The sequence below is a fragment of the Daphnia magna genome, linkage group LG9 (genome assembly GCF_020631705.1).
Source record: "Daphnia magna isolate NIES linkage group LG9, ASM2063170v1.1, whole genome shotgun sequence".
NCBI lineage: Eukaryota > Metazoa > Arthropoda > Branchiopoda > Diplostraca > Daphniidae > Daphnia > Daphnia magna.
This window is the reverse complement of record NC_059190.1, coordinates 341,474-361,353: the sequence shown is the minus strand read 5'-3', so window position 1 is coordinate 361,353 and position 19,880 is coordinate 341,474. Positions and strand designations below refer to the sequence as shown.

Genomic DNA, 19,880 nt, shown 5'->3' with positions numbered 1-19,880 from the left:
CTTAAGCATTGCGAACAGATCCAGAAACCAGAAGTTCTCGAGAGTTACTTGAAATTCGCCAAAAAAAGAAAGGCGACATTCCACGACCCAATTACCAATTTACCACTACCCATTTTTGCAGGCCCGGCGTCATCACTCGAGGCCAATAGGGTGAATTATAAACGAATTTTTTTGTATGGCTAAGAAGAATCTTTAAAACGTCAGCAATCGTAGCCATACACGAGGTGATTTTTTTTAAATAGTAATTGCAATACTAATATGTTTAATTCCATCAGTTAGAGTGATTATTTTAAAGTAGCATGCCGCCATGTTTTTTAGGCATATTAACTTACTTCGTCTCCTCATCCTATGCCGTACGTGACTACCACTGCATTATTGTCAATTCACCTTATATCGAAAGTCCTTAGTAAACTCAGTCCCAAAAACACGATTAGTGAGAAAAATGCGTAATTAAAATTACTTGAGTAAGAATTAGGGAAGGGTAGTGTACGCAAAATTATTTTCATTTCCCATGTTAATGATAGTTGACTTTGGCGAACATCTCAACGTTACAAACACCAAAGCATTCGTTTTTGTTGAAATGTTTTCTTGTCGTCTAGGTTCGAAAAGTTACACTATCTAAACATGGTTACTTATTGAGCAGGCAGGTTTCTACAGTTTTTTTCCATATATCACTTAACATTTAAGTATGTGGTGTGTTGCAGTAAAGATCTGTTTTTGATAATTCAACTGCAAAAGTTGTGTCTAGTTGCTGAAGCCATTCTCAATTGTTACTGATTGTCACTTTCTTTTCTTTTGGCAGGTTACATGTTGAAATCAAAACTAAAATGAACACATCCATGGCTGATGAATGTGAGGCAAGATTGCTGAAACTGCAGCAGTATGTTCCATTCTTGCAACGTGCAAAGGAATTTTACATTTCCTCCCCTGAAGATGGGAAAAAAATTACTCAGCTCATTGCCATAATTTCCAATGCAGAGCGTTGCAGAGAACAGTAAATGGATTTTATAATGAGATAACCTTTGGTTTAGTTAAGGATGGATGTCTTGATTTTCTGATTCTCTTTGCCAGATTACGACCTGAAACACTTGAAAGGTGTGAGAACTTCTGCAGAATGCAATACTCAAAATTTGGGAAGGTATGAAAAAATACTGTTAAAATTTAATGCCCTCATGTCAAGCAACTTAAAGTGTTGTTGGATCTCTATAGGAGGATGAACTGAGACAGAGAAAAGGAAATCATCAACACCCTAGCCATGAAAACAACAGGTTGAGCCCGTTTTCATTTTCCACTAATGTTATAACTTGTATGATATCTCAGGAGTTCATGGTTTTCTATTATTTAGATTTGACAATCCACAACACTATCGAGGCGGCGTAGATCATGACGAAACACCAAGAAGTCCCAGCCCAGAGGAAACAAAACGTTTTTCTGTCACCTGTGTACCCAAGGCGATTCCCAACCAACGGACAGATTCAGATTTACGGATCAATCCTGCTCTTAATAGTTCCGCAATGGTTAATCGGGACAATTATAGGCATTCTCCAGCCCTGGAGCCTCGTCCAAGTCCTTCTCGGCCCCTCCGAACAGAACCAGTAGAAATACCTACCATGCCTCTTCATACTGCATCAAGAGGACAAACATTTTCAAATCAGGACCAAGATTATCGCCCGGCATATGATCAGTCAATAGCAAATGGAAGACTTTCGCTGGAAGAGCGTCGAGTCTCCTACAGGGCTTCACCTGATGTACAACATGGGGGAACGTCTTTCCCTAAACGCGAATCTCGATTTGATCGTTATGTGGTTGATCGATCTTCCATACGCGTAGGGCCTCCACGACTTTATGAGGAGCCAAAGTTATCTAATCAATGGGATGCCCAGCCTAGCTGGGAATCTCATAGTCGTGACAGAACCCACTCCGCAGAAAGAGAGAGATCATTCCAGAGCCGTGGTTTCTTCAGCACGCCTCATGCAGGGTTACATTCGGCAAGACCTGGAACTCGATGGGACCCGCCAACAAACAGTCAACATGCACATTTTTCTTCGTCTGCCTCTAGAAATGTCCCAGGAAATAGGGCAACATATGACAACTTACGTGAACCCATTTCAGGTCACAATGTTTCAGCAAATTCCTTCCGAACTGGCGAGTCATCGTTGTTGTCAAACCCTCGAATAGATCGCCAAGGCGTACGTCAAGAGCCTAATCATAGTGGGAAAAACTGGTCAAGCCGTGACCAACCTCCATTTGTTTCCCAGCAGAGTTATGACCGTGACTCGTTAAAAATGGCCGGAAGGAAATATTGTCAAAAGGACACGTCTTCTAGACAAGGACTTCTAGCTCATCCAGGTTCTGCTGGTTTTCCTGTTCCTAACCCACCTATGTTAACGTCCCGTTCCCAAACGGCTCCACGAGTTCCAAATTATCCGTCGAATTCTGGGTCATCACAGCAGCCCCCAATAGCTTGTTCTTCTCAAGGCCCGGCTCGCAGGGAGGACCCTCGTCTAGCAAATAGATCCAAATCTTCTGGCCCTTTGCCTCCTAACTCAGCTAAATCGGTTTCCTCAGTCCTCAGTCAACCGATCCATGCACAGTCGGCTCCCAAACCACCCCCTTCTGTCCACTTAGTTCCAGATCCAACTTCCACGTCAACTGCACAGCGATTCTCCACATCTTCCACACCTGGTTTATCTCGTTTTCCCGCTGATTCGAGAGGAAACCAGCGGCCACCAAACAAAATGCCGATGCCGGTAGGATCGCCAAAAAGTAGTCAGAACAGTTCAAAAACACACAACAGCAATGAAGTTGATGTAAAAAAAGAGGTTGAAAAGGTTGTAGCTACAGCCGATAACGCTAGCGGGTCTAGTGTGAGAACTCAGGATGAATTTGTGTCACCATTAGACAGTTTGTATAGTGGAACATCCAAATCGGGTCAAACAGGCCGAGGCTATGGTGTTCAGTCCTACAAAATTCCTAAAAAGAAGGCTCCTGTCGCAGATAATTCGAAAAAAGGAGCGAAACAACTCACATCAGAAGCTGATGCGTCAACCGTGATCTCATCTGAATCTACGCCAGCCAGTGAAATTAGTCAAGATAGTACGGAAACAAACGATAATTGCCTTCAAACTGCAACTGGAAAGGATAAGGAACCAATTGATGAAGTAGAGGCTGCAAAAGATAATACTCCCATTCCATTAGAGGTGATCGAAAACTTTTTAAAAAAGAACCTCCCTTCGGATGACGCCAAAATGGTATTAGAACGACTTAAGACCAATGCTTGCTCCGACACGGGTGTAAATGAATTGGCTGGATCACCATCGAAAATACTGGAAGAGTGTTCCACCCCTCTGGCAGACTCAACTACTATTGTGAATAGCACTCCTATTCCTCTACCTTGTAGTGACAGTATTCGTTCACCAAGTGTGGACGCGACTGTGACATCGTCATGTAACACTGCGGTCATTGGCATGTCCGAGGATGACGACGAAAAAACCAATGGCACTGAAGATCTGGGGCAAGGGACGTCTAAAGCTATGACTTCCAGTGAAACGCTAGCTCTTGCGGAGCATTCGGGCAAAAAGAAAGGAAAACCTCGTAAATCATTGCCGCTTGAATTGGCACGACTACGCGAAGATCTCACAGATTTCATGAAAGGAGGTCTGGAGCTTGGTAGTCGAAGATGTCGTTCAAAATCCTCCCAACCAGCGGTGGATGCACCGTCGGAAGACGGCGAACAGCGCAATGAAAAAGCGGGACCTCCAGCAGTAAAACGATGCAGAAAAAGAAAAGCTGGTGGAGATGAAGTGCAAGAGACATCATCCTTTAGTCCCATGCCGCCATCAGAAGAAGGAAACGAAAATTTAGATGACTCCGGAAGTACTTATTCTTCATCCGTAGAACCCAACAGTGTAATCGAATCGCCAAATCCATCAAGTAACCCTATTCAGGCTAAAACGAATACTCGGGGCCGTCCCAAAAAAGGGACAATCCGCTTGAAAAAAGCTGAAGAGAACACTCCCATTATCGATCATAGTCCTGACGGTCCGGTCGGCAAAGCGAAAAAGCGGAAAAAACCGTTGGTTCCAACTCATTTATCTCTGCGCGGACGTCGATCCATGTACGAAGACGCCGAGCAAGAAAACCAGGTTGACCAGTATTTTCAATGCCAAACTTGTTCTTACCTAGGACAGAAGATTGTCCACCACTACGTGAATGAACATCCCGAATTAGAAAATCCTTACATTGCTGTGCCCGAAAGTAATTGGGATGACATTCAGAATTCGGCTAGTTCTACCCAACCACATCATAAACTAGACTCTGATCTGCTGTCTGATTTGTCTTGGATCCCTGCTCGACCAAATTATACCAGTCCGGTGCAATGTAAGCTTTGCAGCTACCACACGTCCAAGCGGAGCGAGTTGATGGAACATGTCATGATTCATGCCCTTCCACCCAATTGCAATTACCGGTGTTCCCTCTGCAGTTTCACGGAAAACAATTTCTTTGATATGCTAGACCACGTTGCCGGACACACTGGAGAGTTTCGATATCGTTGCAACTATTGCAATTTTCAAGTTGCTCATAGGGCTGGCATCAAGCATCATATGAATAGCATGCACGAGTCTCAGGATGGCCTATTTTACACGACTAAGGAATTTCCGGAAGTGGACCAGCAGCTGTGGATATCTGGATTTGTCTGCAAAACTTGCCACTACGTTCAGATCAGTGAAGAGGGCCTAAAACGTCATCTAGGTTTACATCCAGATTGCGATGGACATACAAAGGTTAATTTGATTAGCGCCTTTCAAGAACCTGTCCCGTGCCAAAAAGCTGAAACTGATGAAGAAACTGTGGCCGTCAGTATCCCTGCTGAGAAGGAGAAAGGAGTATTTTTGTGTCCAGTCTTGGAACTTGTCAAAGAAAATACTGGCCTCGATGAGGGCGAACTTACCGAATCTTTAAAATTACATTCGGTTTCGTTAATCGAAACACTGGCCGAGAAACTTGCTGATCCGGAGACTACAGAACAAGAGCAACAAACGTCAACTAGAAAACTTGAGAATCAGCTGTCAATATTGCCTGATATTCCAAATACAGATGCCGAAGAAGGAAGCGGTTGCCTCGTTATTGCGGAAGATGATTTGTCAACCACGGAGGACGAGAAGGAATCACCTGCTGCTGAAACTGCTAAAGAAGACCAAAGTATAGAACAGCCAGCAAAGGATGATCAGCCTCGTCTTCTAATTGAAGCTTGGAAGCCTAATGCGTTGTTAGAAACGATCATCTCAAAACTGACTGATAAACTTGGTGGGTCGGAAATGGAAGAAAATTTATCTTCAGACTTTGAGGAGGAAGACGACCTAGAAGAAACAGAAGAAACAGTGGAAGAGGAGGAGGAAGAAGAAGAAGAAGAGGAGGAGGAGGAGGAGGAACAAGAAGAGGAAGAGAAGGAAACCGGTGATGCAATTCAAGATTCTGAGGTAAGCTACAGTTACGTGAAATTTAAAAACCTCACTCATCTATGTTTTTTATTTTATTTAATTTTTATTTATTTATTTATTTTTCCATAAAGAATGAATCCGAGTTCGAATCTGCAAGAAAAAAAGTGGAGGATCAAGTGGAAGAAGTGGTAGCCCAGGAAATGTTACCTACCAAAGAAGAAATTGTTATCAAAGAAAACGAGGCAATCAGTGAACAAATTGAGGCCCCCACAGAGTCGGCGGGATTTCTTCGCATTGAAAGCGTTGTTAGCTTAAACGACGTCGAAGATGATAGCCTCGATCCTGTTTCTTCTATCAATCTTCATTCAAATGTAACGGTGGCCAAAGAAGAGGTTAAATTCCCGTACAGCACTAATCACGATCGATGCAAATTTGCCGCCAAACTGAAGGATGCAGAAATCTACAAGACAATGCTGGACAGCGTACGCGTTCGTTGCTTGTTCAAATGCATGGCTTATCGTTGTATCTTCTCAAGCGACTCTGCCAAAGATTTCAGACAGCACTTGCAATGGCATAACAAACACTTCCTCGCCACAAATCCAAGTGAGCCAGTCTTCGAGCATCGAATGCTCTCAAGAGCCGTGACCGCCTGCGAAACACTGACTTTCCCAGACTTTAATTTCTGCTGCTATTGTCCTTTTGTCGCCTATTCTACGGTAGAATTGGTGGAGCATATCGAAGGTATTCATGCATCGAGCGACTTCCAGTGTTCTGCTTGCTTTTTTCGCGCCAGACGGTCAAAAATCATTGATATCCATACCATCATCTGCCATGCAGGCACGAACGCACACGCTTTAACCTGCAAGACTATAGTTACAAGCGGGTGCTCATCGGTAATGGATGAAATGGCGCTGACGCAAGTCCCGCGATACCGTTGTTGCGTCGACAAGTGCACATTTGCGTGTATCCTTGATGATAGTTTCATCGAGCACATGTCAGGTAGTCATCCAGAATTGAAGCATCTTCGTTGCCGATTATGTACCGAACCAATTGCCTGCAACGATAACGATTACGCTGGGATCTTCCATCATATGAGCACACATAACATAGGATATTTCCAATGTGCCTTTTGCCTGTGGGGGTCTAACCTACCAACGGACTTTCTCATCCACCAATGCCTCCATCATCCCTCCGTGCAGGGAAAAGTACTAATTCGCTCCTCTCAGACCGCGGCTCCAAACACGACCCTTTCAGAGTACTGGAAACCAGGATTGCCGAGTACCTACTCGCAGACACACAAGATTGACTTTGACCGACGTTTCAGAGAACTGTTTGAAAAGGTCCAAGTTATGGAAAGTCCGTTGGTGCCCGAAGAAGATATCCAAGTTATATCGGAGGTCGAAAATAGCCACCAGAAGTCAATTGAAGAACAAATGAATGTTCCGTCAAACGTTGGAGAAGGGGACACAGTGTCAGAAGAAGGAAGTTCGACAAACCCATCAACTATAAAGGAATCGGAAACAGAGTTTCATGGTTTTGGAGAAGAAGAATTGGCTAAATCCAAGGAACAGACAGAAAGCATTGCCATAGTTTCGGATGCCGAAGATGAAAACTCTGCTAGTTCTTTCAACGAGGTATCCGCCGCCACTGCTATACAAGCAAACGAAGAATCGGCAGACCAAGAACTAGAGGATCACCAGGAAGGTTTGAGTGGGCGTCAGCTATACGTGTGCGGAAACATAGGTTGCGACGAGACAGCTGAAACTGCTGCCACCTTCAAGGTTCGTGAAATACATTAAAATTGTGAAACATTTGATTTAACTAATTATGTACAATGATTCGTCACAGGATCATTTGTTGGTGTGTGATTTAGCCCGAGATTCCCGCCTGTTGACTTGTCGCCATTGCGGAAAGAATATCAAACAGGTGTCTAACCTGATTGAACATCTGCGATCCCACGGCGTCAAACGTTTCCTTTGTGGTCTTTGTTCCCATCGTTCCAATCAAGCTGCGCAAATCCGTAAGCACATGAAGACGGTTCATCGTGTCAATGTGGTAGATGAAGTGCCAATCGGATCCGTCCCTGGTCAAGCAAACGGGGAAAATGTTCTTCATGCCCTTTACCCTCGAGAAATGATTGCCCGATTGAAGTTGAGAACGAGAGGATCGCCCGGCAAGAAAGGCACAACCAAAGCGTTCACGTGCCGTGATGCTCAAACGATTCCAATGAAAGCGATCCTACCTGCCAAAATCAAATGCGCGCATTGTGGCTACGCGAGTAACGTCAGAACCAATATGGTCCGTCATCTTTCCATGCATCAGTGTAGCGAGGTGACTAATGTTACCTCCAGCGAGGGAGAAGAAATCATTCCTCGGATGATTATACCTGATCAAGATCCTGTCAATCCTGTACCACATCTCGAGATGCCGTCGCAGGGGCTAATGTTTGACAAAATGGCTAATTTGGCTTATAGTTCGCACGTGAAAGAGAAACCGGCCTCGAAAGAGCGCATGAGCAAAATGAAAAATTCCAACGCGCATGACGATGCCATGGCAATCGAGAAAGCCCTTGAACCTGTTTTCGTTCCGGATCACCTACGTTACGTTTGTGGTTCCAACGGTTGCAGCTATTTGACTGTCAACGATAATATGCTCAAGTATCACGTCCAGGCCTTGCACAAGAACGGCGTCTTCTCCTGTCCGCACTGCAAGAAAAATGATGATGAACCCATGTCTATAGAGGTCTTCCGTGGTCACTTGAAAATGCACGGGCCCCAGCTCTTCAAATGTGGCCATTGCCCCTTTTATCATTGGCACCAACAAGATATTGAATATCACCTAAAAGAGAAACATCCTAATCGTCCCCCGTGGCGAATACTCGTTCGTGATCCTACCGATGCAGAGGTTAAACGGTTACAGAACACCAACCAGAATGCGGATAAAGGCGCACAGACATCGCTTTGGAATTGCAGTCTGTGTAAGCAAGTGGCTGCTTCCGCAGCTAATATGCTGATCCATGTTGAATCCAACCATGGCGTGAAAAGTCAGTACAAGTGTGCTTTGTGTCCCGTCCGATGCAACGTTCGGTCTGAATTTGATAGGCATTTTGCAGCAAAGCATCCAAACCAAGACGTTCAAGTTCTTACATTCTTTTTCAAGTAAATAGTATTCTAAAATTGATTGCCGATCTGCGATAACTAAAATTATGTCTGTATTTTTAAAGAGTGGAGACCAGTGAAGCTACAAACGAATCGGAATCCGCCCCTGTAGTAGCAACCAATTTCGAACCGCTCTGGAAAAAAGACATGAATAGGTTGCGTCACATTCGTGGTATTCTTTTGGATGAGAAGGAAATAAATGTGACCGACGAAGCCGAATCTCCTACAACGCTGATGCAGGATGACCCAGTGTATGGACGTTATGGTTCACCATGTGCATCTTCCGGCCAATATAGCTGTCCAAAATGCAATGCTTATCGTGCCTCCCAAGCACGTGACTTGAAGATACATCTTTACAGGGAATTAGATTACAAAAAGTTTCTCTGTTCTATCTGCAACGAAGGAGCCTGGAGTCGTGCTCTGGCACTGAGTCATGTAGGAAAGCAGCATCCCAATTCCGGTGCATACATTCGAGAAATTACTTCGAATCGAGCACTCGAAGATTGGGTAAGTTGTTTGGTTAACTGTTTTCGCTTTTTCGACTATTAAAATTTTGGTTTTTTGGGGACCTGTAGGTAGGAAAAGTCATCAAAGTTCAAACAGATGCCCTGAAGGTTTTGAAAGCTGCTATTCCAAATGTCAACAAGGCCAAGAAGAGCCTTCCGTCTTCTCCGGCCACCTCTGCTCCAGCTTCTCCGACCAAATCACCGGTCAAATTAAAGAAGCCAGTTACTCCAGTGCTGATCGCTTCTAAAGCCTCTTGTCCCGAAAAGCCTATAGTGATCACAGTGAACCTTGAATCTTTGGCGGAAACGAGTTTTTCACCAATCAAAAAGACTTGGAACTGTCTTTGTTGCCACTTTGTATCCAATTCTGCACAGCTTCTAGAAGAGCATGTGGTGGCGTCACATGCGAATGACAGCACAAAGTCTGGTAATAAGATATGTCTGGAGTGTGGTTTTAAAGCCACACCCAAACAGTCATTGATCACTCATCAAAAGAAATCAAATCATTCGAAAACTAACGAGTTGCCAACGACGGCAACTGAAGATGATGAAATCGAAAGTTTAGCGACTGCGGTTACTGAAACGGAGAATACATCACAACTTGTACAATTGCAACAATTGAAAAAAGGTCGGACAAAAACGCCCAATCCATATCGCTGTAAGCATTGCAAATTTTCAGCGGTTAACGAGCATGGCATAAACCTCCATTGGCAACGGATTCACTCGGCATCTGACCTGCCATTGGATTTTGAATGTGACATCCCACTGGAGATTACTGCAGCTAAGCCAGAGTCAGCAAAGATCTACTACAAATGTCAACTTTGCCCAGTGCAACCTGGTCTTTATGAAGAAATGCGCTTGCATTCTAAGACCCTACACCCCAATTGTCCTATCAAAATATTCCGAATAACATCCAAAGTGAAAAGTAACCAACAAAAGGAGCCTGCTACATCCGACGTTCAGGGCAAGGATTCAGGGCCAGCTCCAAAGATTGTGCGAGTCGAAAAGAATTTGACACCAAGCAGGGAAACTGTTGCCACACCGTCATCATCAGTCGCAATCAAATCTCAGCCTCCAAAACTAACTCCGAAAACGCCGGGTCCAATAACTTCTGGTAACGCGCAAACTGTCTTTGTAGTAGCGCCATCTGCAAATCAACCAACTTATGCTTGTGCATGGTGCAACTCTAAATTTCAACAGGAAAGCCAGGTAGGATATCTTGTATTCATGAATTGTAAAAAAAAACGCGATGTTTCATCCGATCCGAATTTGTAGGTTATTCGACATCATGCCACTCATCCAACCAACATTCCTTTGAGGTACACATGTACGACACCTACTCCGAAATCTGCCGGCAATGCACCTTCGGTGTCTGTAAGAGTCTTAGTCTGTTACCTCGATCTAAAGCTTCATTTCAAATCCAAGATTTTCTAGTTTTAATTCAATGGTTTGTCGTTTTTTATTTTAGACATCAACACCTAAACCGGAACTTGCAGTGATGGAAATCCGCTTTGGATGTCCCATCTGCTCAAAATATTTTATCTCATTGGCAGGAGCACAGCAGCATGTTGTCGAGCATAAACAGGTGTGGAAGTGCGGGCACTGCGTCATGCTGTTCGGTACGCCGACACTAGCTCTCCAGCATTGGAAAGAAGCCCATCCGGGCTTACAAGGGCAGCTTGAAAGCATAGATTCGCCTAGTCAAATAGTCGAAAGGCTTTCTAAAGGTATCACAATACACCGAGTCCAGTTAAACATGAAATCTCTGTTGAAAGACAAATCATCTCAACCTACTCAATCACCTTCTAGCGAATCCACTGGTAAAAAATTATTTCATGTTGCATGTTTGACCGGGTATCATAGTCATTTTCCACAGGAGCAGGAAAAGAAGTTAAGGAAAGACAAAGCACAGAGGCCCCCACCATATCGCAGCAATCTCCGAGAACTACACCAGTCGCAAGGAAATCAACTAGCACTAACCTTTTCCTCAAAGAAAACATTAAACAAGATTCTGCGACACCATCAGCTCGTGATCCACCTCTAGCAGTGCTTGAGGTGACGAGAATAACTTAGTCTAAGGAACCTATTAAAAAAGTGAATGAAAAAAGTACTGGGATTAATCAAATGCGTCCTGATTTACATTTCGATTACGTATATCTCCGTAAAATACGTTGTACAATTTTATCCACCGGAAACATGTCCTTTTTAATTTATTTCGTTACGCTATAATTTTTTTTCCGTTTACATTTTTGCCTGTCTGATGTTGCTTGATTTGACGCCGAATGAATGGAAATCTTGAGAGCTGATGAAAATGTTTAGTATCGCCCGAGTTGCACCTTATTCTGCGTGCACCCCAAACGATACCATAGAACAAGTCGACTATATTTGCATTTTGTAATTTCCATAATTGGTGTGTGGCTCTATAAGCGATTTGTCAATTACCTAACTCTTTTGATCATGTGCGTACCATTAAAAATAAACATCTTTGAAAGTGTAATTTTCTCACGGATACTAGGACGGTATCAAATGAGTGAAAATTAGATTCATCGTATCGACCCCCTCTCCCCCTAAAAAAAATATGTTTAGACAGAGTCATAGATTAGATTCTTATCTATGACCCTGGTTAAGATTATGATTCGTTATTTAAAAATTCAAAATTACAAAATCAGTTGGCCGTGTGCGTCGTCCTTGTCTGAATCTGACAACGTCGTTGTTCAAGGAATTTTCATCAAAACAAACACGTGTGTTAAGAAACATTTCCAAGAATGCACTTGTTTAGAAGTACATGAAAAAGGCATGTGGTAGTCTTGTCAGTTACAGTCAATAGTCATTTCACGATCTCAAATAGGTGTAGTATTCATTTAATATTTTACACTTTAAATTTATATCTTGCTTTGGAGTCAATCAGTCTTGCAGGCTGATCCACAGTCTTTGTTTACTAGTTCTTTAGAGAAAACCATTCTGTCACTATATTTCCATGGTTATTTTAGTTTGTATTGTACAAGTTTTGGTTTTACTCTTCCGGGGTAAAATAAAAACTGGAGCAAAATGTGCTGATTGTGGGGAAAATTACTTGGGTAACAGGAGGATAAGAACTGAGAGCCATTTTCCAGTAAGCTTTAGATTTTCTTGGTAACTATACAAAGATTTTTTTTTGTGAAATTGAAGTGGTTCGTTCTGTTTTGTATTTGGGTAGTACAACTATTCTAGAATCTTCAAGTTTTTTTTTCAAATAAATAATGGTTTTTCAAAAAGCCATTTTAGGTGATAAGATATTATAAGTTGAAAATGTGAATTATTTTTAGAAACACTCTGAATTTACCAGTTCGTCATTAGATTTTTATCATCTTTGACACTTGGAAGATCTTGCCACAAGTTTATTAATAACACAAAAGAAAAAAATTCTGATTAAAATTAAATGCATTTAAAAAATTTTTAGTGTTTCAAAGAATATGGCTTTCATGGAAGACGTCGCCCGTATTCGTGAGGTTCTTCACGCAAATGCCTTAGACCAAGTGGTTGACAATGATATTCTAGTCGCCCTTCTGCAACTTTATGAATCAGACGATCAACGTGTCGATTTAGTTATTTTAGATTTACAAGGCATGCTGGGTAAAGATCTGCCAGTTGGACACCATTTTGGTGTGCAGCAGCAAAGGTAAATATTTTCTTTTGATTTCAGACAGTATAAAAAAATAAATAATTTGTTAGATGGGAAGAGTTGCAAAGACCAACTCACTTACCAAATCCCGGAACCTTTATTGATTTGGAAGCCGTCACGCAGGCTAATATTGCAGCCGAAGTTATAGTGATTGATCAAGGTCGACCATCGACTTCGGGCACCCTTGATGGCCATACCCCTCGGTTGACTGCAAACAGAAATAAACGTCACATTTCAGATGTTTCCATTGACACAAGCCAAGCTAAAAGAGTGACGCCAACAAAAGCTGGTGAAGATCGCCTTCGTGTTTCTGTTACTGCAACAGCTGTTGTTAATCCAGGTAATGAAATAAACAAAATGGAATTTGTAACGGAATGGGTGGGTTACGTTCCCAAAAGTCTTGTTTCTTCCGATAATACTGCAATAAATTCCCATCATGCTGGCACAACAGGTCAGACAGTCCATGCAGGTGTAGTTACATACCAAACACCTAAAGCTGTTTTAATTTCAATGCCACCTTCAGGTAATATCTCATGATAAACATAATGTATAGATAATGTTCAATCAGTTTCTCCGTGACACAGACACAAGAACGAGTTCGTCCACAGATGCCAAGGTGCCAGTAAAGAAAGGGAACGTTTATGAATCCAAGTATAGGCATCATGAAAGGAATGATGTTCGCCCCGTTAACATATCGGAAGATGATTTGAATCCTAAAGAGCCCCTCGAATCAACATCTATAAAATTTCACAAAGCTACGCTAAGCGCCATTCCAGCAATTAATGTCAAATTTGCAGCCTTCAAGGCAACTGAGTTCATAACGTTGCGAAAGTCTGCTGGGCGTTTGGAAGAGTATCTTGCTCTAGTGAAATCGGACATGAATCTGGCCATACCCAAGGTGGACATGAATTGGAATCCACCAGTGGAAATGGAAGCGGAACATCAACGTCTGTTTCAACACGTTTACGACAAGTTTATTAACGAAAAAGTCGAATTTCTCGTTCGCGCTCTTCCTGACGTTGATCCTGACTTTTTGGAAGAAAAAGTGAACAGTGTTCAAGGTCGTCTAAACATCGAGGTTATTGTCTTATGTGAAATTTTACTTTCATTTGTATAAAGGTGATGAAGAAAGGATAAGAGGTTTCCTAACTGAGATTTTGGAGGGAAACATGGAATACCCCACGAGAGCTGATTATAATCGGCGAAAAGAATACAACGATTTAGCTAATAAATTCTTCACAGTCGAAGAATTTTTGGAACTTTACGACAACCCTTTCACTCACTTTAGAGACGACAACAGAGTCACTGATGCGGTAAGTCTGAGAAAAAAGTTCAATTACACTAAAACATAATGTAGAAACACGACAGTAATGCATGCATTATTTCAGGAATATCGCGAGGAAGCTATTAATCAACTGAAAAAGGACTTTAGATTTGCAAGTTTAACGAACATTCGCCGAGTATTCCACAACAAAAATTATCATTATACTCCAGCTTACTTTGAGCTTCTTACAAATTCAATGACCAATCAAAGAAAAACAAAGCGTTCCGCTCATGAATGCATGGGAACAGCAAAAGATCTGTTTCTAATCCAGGAGGTATTATTATTATTTTATTTTTCTTGCAAGGAATGAACGATCATTTTTCCACGATTAAACCTTTTCCAGATCGCATTTGTGGTCCTACAGCCGAAAATAGATTTTTACCTGAAGAACAAGGAGCAAATGCGAAAGGACGCTGTCGGTATTGCACGTGCCAACGGATCTTTGCTTGATTGCCCTATTTGCTGTGAGGATGAACTGATTGATCTTGATCTCATCTATTGTCCCGTGGGTCATGGGGTGTGTCGAAATTGTGTCCGCCGGTAAGTGCAACATTATAAATTTCTTTACTGTACATGTAAATATATATGTTGTTACAGGCAATCTGAAGAGCTTATTGGTTTGATGAAAAATCATGTTCCATGCCTATTTCCTGAATGCTCCACAGAGTATAGACTTCGTGATCTCAAGGTAATACGGTTGAAATATTGGTAAACTTTCTAACGTTGATCTTTACTGTTGTGAGACACCAGGAGGTGCTAAAGAAGTCAATTTTTTGCTGTTTGGAAAAAAGACGACAGGCCGAAGAAGTGTCTGCTGCTGGCATTGAAGGTATCAAAGAACATTGGTTTTTAAGTCGATAGTCCATACTTAATCAGAACTCCATTGTGTCATAGGCCTAGAGTCGTGTCCATTCTGTGAATATTGCGAAGTGCCTCGAGAGGATGACCGTTTATTTACATGTAAAAATCCTGAGTGCTCTAAAGTATCGTGCCGCCAATGTCGCGAGCCCAATCATTCACCGTTGCGGTGCGAAGAATTTGCCATGAAACAGAGACTCAGTCATTACGTTGAGACCAAAATGACGGAAGCCTTGGTGCGCCAATGCCCTACATGCAAAAAGAACTTTGTTAAAGCAGATGGTTGCAATAAAATGGTAATACTGTTATTGTTAGATTTTTCTTGCGTTTTTAATGTTCTATCTCTTTTCTTAAATCACATTGTAGGTGTGTCCTTGTGGCGCAATCATGTGCTACATCTGTCGTCAGCAGATTAAGGACTACAACCACTTCTCGAATAATCCACCTCAACAGCCTAATGTACCGGTACTGCCCAAACCCCCAAATTCTAAATGCCCTTTGTACTCAGATACCTTAAAGATGCACGAAGAAGAAGTAGCCAAGAGCGCTGCAAGGGCCCGAGCTGAACTAGCTTCATCTAATCCGAACATTCGTGTTGATTTAGTTTTGGGCAAAAATTAGCTGTAGCTCACATGAAAACAAATTTTCTACAAGTTCTTGTTGAAAAAGGAAAACAACAATACCTGATGTTTCAAAATGTTTTTCTCTTAACGAAGTCATCGCGATGAAATCTGTACTATTGTTATCTCATCGCAGATTCCATTCCTGATTTGGTATTCAAATTCCCAGGCCTGTTTTTGTCAATTTCCGTTCCCGTTGACTGCTAGCGTGAACTTTCAACTAGTCGTCGTTGCTTTTCCTTTTTTTTTTTTTTTTTTTACGTTTGATTTTAAAGTTGCTTAAAAAGCAGATCCAAAAATGTTTCAATGTTAATTGTTTTCATGTGTACCTTTCAAAACCGATCGGCAACCAGCCACCACTTATCACCGTACTTCTATATCTGCATTGTAAAATTTATCGGTGTCACCTAGAACAAACTTATCGATCAAATTCCTTAATTTAATTCAGAAAATGTGGATATAAATTAACGTTTTTCGGAAAAGAAGCAGTTGATTTTCCTTTTTGTCTTAGTTGAGTTGAGTTGTATCGGTGCTTCCACCTATTGTTCCATGTCAACAACTTCACTGGTGTACGCATCCTATTCGCAGCGTTCGTCGAAAAATGGCTGACAAGCAAAGCGACACGCTGTTAGCCGCCAAAGTTCCCAAACATTACGGTCGTGTAATCATTAATTTAGAAAATTGCCTCCTACCCCCAGAAAGACTTGCATGTACTGCTTCGTGTCTCGATGGCTTGGACCCTGAAACTGAAATGGATCTCAGGATCCTTGGCTGTGAGCTGATCCAAACTGCCGGAATTCTCCTAAGATTACCACAGGTTGTTGCTTGTTGCCTTAGAATTGAAGTTACCTTTATTTTTTTCAGTTAAAAAATTTATGTATTTACTAAGCTTGTTTCTTTATGTCTTTGGCAAGTAGGTTGCTATGGCTACAGGACAAGTACTATTTCACAGATTCTATCATAGCAAATCATTTGTTCGACAGCCTATGGAAATCACAGCCATGGGTTGTCTTTGTTGTGCATCTAAAGTTGAAGAGGCTCCACGGAGAATAAGAGATGTGATATCTGTTTTTGAGCATATCAAGCAAGTTCGAGGTGGCAAGTAAGTATTCATCATTTGCCACTGGCTGATGAAGTTTGTAACAACATTTATCTCTAGAACGATTGAGCCTGTCTTGCTTGACCAGGGATACATTAACTTAAAAAATCAAGTTATTAAAGCTGAAAGGAGAGTTCTCAAAGAACTTGGCTTCTGTGTTCATGTGAAACATCCACACAAGGTTCATAAGCAGTTTTTTATATCTCAGTGGATTTATTTTATTATTTTTCTATTGATCTAGATTGTTGTTATGTACCTGCAAATACTGGGATTTGAAAAACACAAGCGACTTGTCCAACTTTCCTGGTAAGATATCTTCACCTTTTCATTAATTATGTATGGACAGTCAATACTGTGTTGCCTAATGAGATATCATGGCTGAATCTTCAACGATACTTGACAATTGCAATTGAGGGTTATGGGAGTGTAACATCTTTTGGTTACACACTTTACCAATCATTAATTTGCAGTGGTAAACAAAATTACCTAAACTCAAATATTGCTTTTCCCAACTCTTTTCTGAAAAAGATAGGTACACAAAGGGGATAAGAGAGGGTTGTATTAGTATTGGGAAATCTTTTTGAGATATAATGGTTTTGGGTTGGGGAAATTCAGGCATGGATAGGTAATAGTCCTTGTAGTGACGATGGTATTAACTTTTCATTTTTGGTTCCCGCCTAACAGTGTTTAGGTGAGGACCGGGTGTCCCCATTGAGTCGGTAAGTAGCGATGAGAGGTTTAAGCGAGGGTTCCCCCGCCGTACGCCTGCGTATTGGCTCCTCCTCCTCTCATCATTCCATCAAGGCTGGAACGTCGGCCATATCGAGGCTGGGCTAGGCTGATCCACGCCCACTCCATCTGCCATCGGGTCATATTTACTTTGGCTTTTTTTTTTTCTGGAGAGGGCCTCAACCTCACTTCAATTGCCATTTGATTTGAGATGGCTTGACTCTCTACCCATTCTATCCAAATGTTCTCCATGAGTTCAGTCATTTCATGTCACCCTCACTTGGCGTAATCTCTCACTTGATGAATCAAAATTGGGTTTCTTTGTACAAAACGATTCAAATGTTTACTATTAGAATTTCAGCAGGCAACGATGTTTTCACTATTATTATCACTCTGGAGGCTTTTGCCCAGCACCGGTGAGCTCACATCTTCTGCCGAGCACCTCTGAAATCCACGTCTGCCGGCCGGCTTTAAAATTTGCCTCTTGTCACACATGTCGCTGCATCTCTTTTTTTTTTAGTTTGTTTTGGCTAGCCATTTGCAATTCATTTAGATATATTTTTCTTTTAGCCTTTCCTAATGTAAAGAGCATGCTTTTCAAAATCGCTTGACGAAAAAAAATGACTGAAGACATGGACACATTTGGATCGTGGTGTCCGTGTAGGGAAAGCCTAGCCCAATGCGACCAACGTGTTGTGCCTCAGTGATTTGTAACTTATTTATTTATTATTATTATTTTTTTTTTCGTCTGTGTGCTCATTTTTTCTCCTCCCCTGTACAAAAAATATTGACCGCTATTGAGGTCCGGTTCTTGTGCTTTTTTTTCTCTCTCTTTTGTCTTTCCTCCCTCCCGAAACGTGCCACGTTCTTTTTGTTTTCTTGCAGGAATTACATGAATGACTCGCTGAGAACGGACGTCTTTGTTCGATTCAGCCCTGAAACCATCGCCTGTGCCTGTATTTACCTCAGCGCTCGGAAGCTGGGCATTGTTCTTCCTAAGAAACCTGCTTGGTATCTTCTGTTCGGTAGCGTCGAAACTGATTTAAAGGACATTTCTATTCGCATTCTCAAACTCTATGCTCGCGCAAAGGTATTTCTATCCATCGACCCTCTTATCATTCTGTATTACAATTTTTTTTTTTTTTTGCTTGCTAATTTGTATTTGGCAGCCGGACGCTGACCAGCTGGACAAGATAGTGTCGAAGCTGGAGCAAGCGTATCAGGAAAGTCGCCAACGATTGAAGCAAGCAGTTCAAGAAGGCGGTGCTTCAGGAGTTGTCTCGGGAGGAACAGCCACGCCTATTAAAAATGAGAATCATTCGACTTTTAGTCCGGGTGTGGCTGTCGCTGCCGTAACCCAACAACCAGAAATAAACAAAGGTATCTCTGTCGATTCCGCTGGAAGCACGCCATCTAGTTCGAAAGGTATTGGGATGTCAGTTGGCGATGAAAACGATGCCAAAAGCCGTGACTAAGCGCAATAAAAATGTGTTTTCTTTTGTAGGTGAAGAAAAGAACCACGTGACGTCGACAATAACGAAAAAGAGTTCCAGAGTGGTGGACAGTCCTCCCCGTTCTCCGTCATTAAGTCCGTCTGAAAAGCAGGGCAAGGACAGGCGGCGCAAGTCTCGCCACCACAGTCACCACCACCACCACCACCGGAAGAAGCGCTCACGTTCGCGCAGCCGTTCTCGTTCACGTTCCAGAGACGACAAGCGACGAGAGCAGCGAGAACGCGGCGACAGGGCAGGCAACGATAAAGATAACAAAAGGAAAGAGAGGGAATCTACTCAAAAAAGCACAACAGCGACAAGTGATAGGTACGGAGGAGGAGAGGGTCGTGATCGAGAACGAGATCGTGAAAAAGAACGCGATTATAAATATCGTAGTAAAGATAACCACAGCTTAAGAGAAGAGAAGAGAGATTCGAAGAAGGAAAGGTCGAGACATCGGGATCGATCCCTGTCTCGGGACCGACGACGTTGATGTGCATTCTTTGAACATTTTGAAACAAAAACACAAAACCTCAACCAACGATGATAATGATAATGTCTTGTCATCCACACATCCTCTCCTTAAAAAAAAATCCATCATTTTTTTTTTTTCTCTCTCTCTTTTTCTTTCCCTATTCGTGTCGTGTGTCTCTGCCTTTCGTTTGTGTCTGCGTCTTTTCCAACACACCTTTTTGGCTGACGGCAGCTCACATGGTTCCATTCAAATGTATTTTCTTTCTACTCTTCTCCGTCTGGCCTTTTTTAGATTCAATTGAACATCCCCCCCACCAACCGCCCTGATTCCGACGTCTCTTTTGGTTTTTCCCTCCTTTTTCGTTTACGCGAAGAGGAAGTGTTTCCATTTTTATGAAATAAAAAAGAGAAGAAAAATACAAAATGGTGCATTCATCCAAAGCGACGACAGTTCTCTCTTCCTTTTAGCGGATATTTCAACTGTCAACATCACGGACGAATCTAATTCGATAACAAC

General features: G+C 42.1%; 3 protein-coding genes across 8 annotated transcripts; all 3 read left to right on the top strand.

Moving 5' to 3' along the window:
* The first annotated feature begins 15 nt into the window (after positions 1-15).
* LOC116931244 lies at positions 16-11,602 on the top strand. 4 transcript variants are annotated; one of them, XM_032938813.2, is made up of 12 exons: positions 16-150; positions 803-994; positions 1,072-1,138; positions 1,210-1,268; positions 1,346-5,480; positions 5,573-7,222; positions 7,290-8,599; positions 8,665-9,106; positions 9,175-10,314; positions 10,381-10,479; positions 10,574-10,925; positions 10,982-11,602. In XM_032938813.2, the coding sequence occupies exons 2-12, from the start codon at positions 828-830 to the stop codon at positions 11,176-11,178; spliced, it is 9,618 nt and encodes a 3,205-aa protein (XP_032794704.2). In that variant the 5' UTR covers positions 16-150; positions 803-827; the 3' UTR covers positions 11,179-11,602. The 4 variants fall into 4 exon arrangements, with proteins under 4 accessions (XP_032794704.2, XP_032794701.2, XP_032794700.2 ...); XM_032938810.2 differs by having other exon boundaries at positions 89-224; XM_032938809.2 differs by lacking the exon at positions 16-150 and adding an exon at positions 334-353.
* Positions 11,603-11,802: 200 nt separating this feature from the next.
* On the top strand, positions 11,803-16,066 carry LOC116931246 (E3 ubiquitin-protein ligase RNF216). 2 transcript variants are annotated; one of them, XM_045178979.1, is made up of 12 exons: positions 11,803-11,953; positions 12,545-12,763; positions 12,817-13,106; positions 13,218-13,289; positions 13,351-13,827; positions 13,886-14,079; positions 14,155-14,364; positions 14,434-14,630; positions 14,688-14,778; positions 14,841-14,919; positions 14,985-15,244; positions 15,315-16,066. In XM_045178979.1, the coding sequence occupies exons 2-12, from the start codon at positions 12,558-12,560 to the stop codon at positions 15,567-15,569; spliced, it is 2,331 nt and encodes a 776-aa protein (XP_045034914.1). In that variant the 5' UTR covers positions 11,803-11,953; positions 12,545-12,557; the 3' UTR covers positions 15,570-16,066. The 2 variants fall into 2 exon arrangements, with proteins under 2 accessions (XP_045034914.1, XP_045034915.1); XM_045178980.1 differs by lacking the exon at positions 11,803-11,953 and adding an exon at positions 11,983-12,217.
* Positions 16,067-16,139: 73 nt separating this feature from the next.
* Positions 16,140-19,804, top strand: LOC116931249 (cyclin-L1). Of its 2 annotated transcripts, none has more exons than XM_032938821.2 (7): positions 16,140-16,385; positions 16,486-16,670; positions 16,728-16,848; positions 16,909-16,973; positions 18,282-18,486; positions 18,566-18,821; positions 18,901-19,804. In XM_032938821.2, exons 1-7 carry the CDS (start codon positions 16,170-16,172, stop codon positions 19,380-19,382), a joined length of 1,530 nt encoding a protein of 509 aa, XP_032794712.1. In that variant the 5' UTR covers positions 16,140-16,169; the 3' UTR covers positions 19,383-19,804. The 2 variants fall into 2 exon arrangements, with proteins under 2 accessions (XP_032794712.1, XP_032794713.1); XM_032938822.2 differs by having other exon boundaries at positions 16,243-16,385; positions 16,483-16,670.
* The last annotated feature ends 76 nt before the right edge of the window (positions 19,805-19,880 follow it).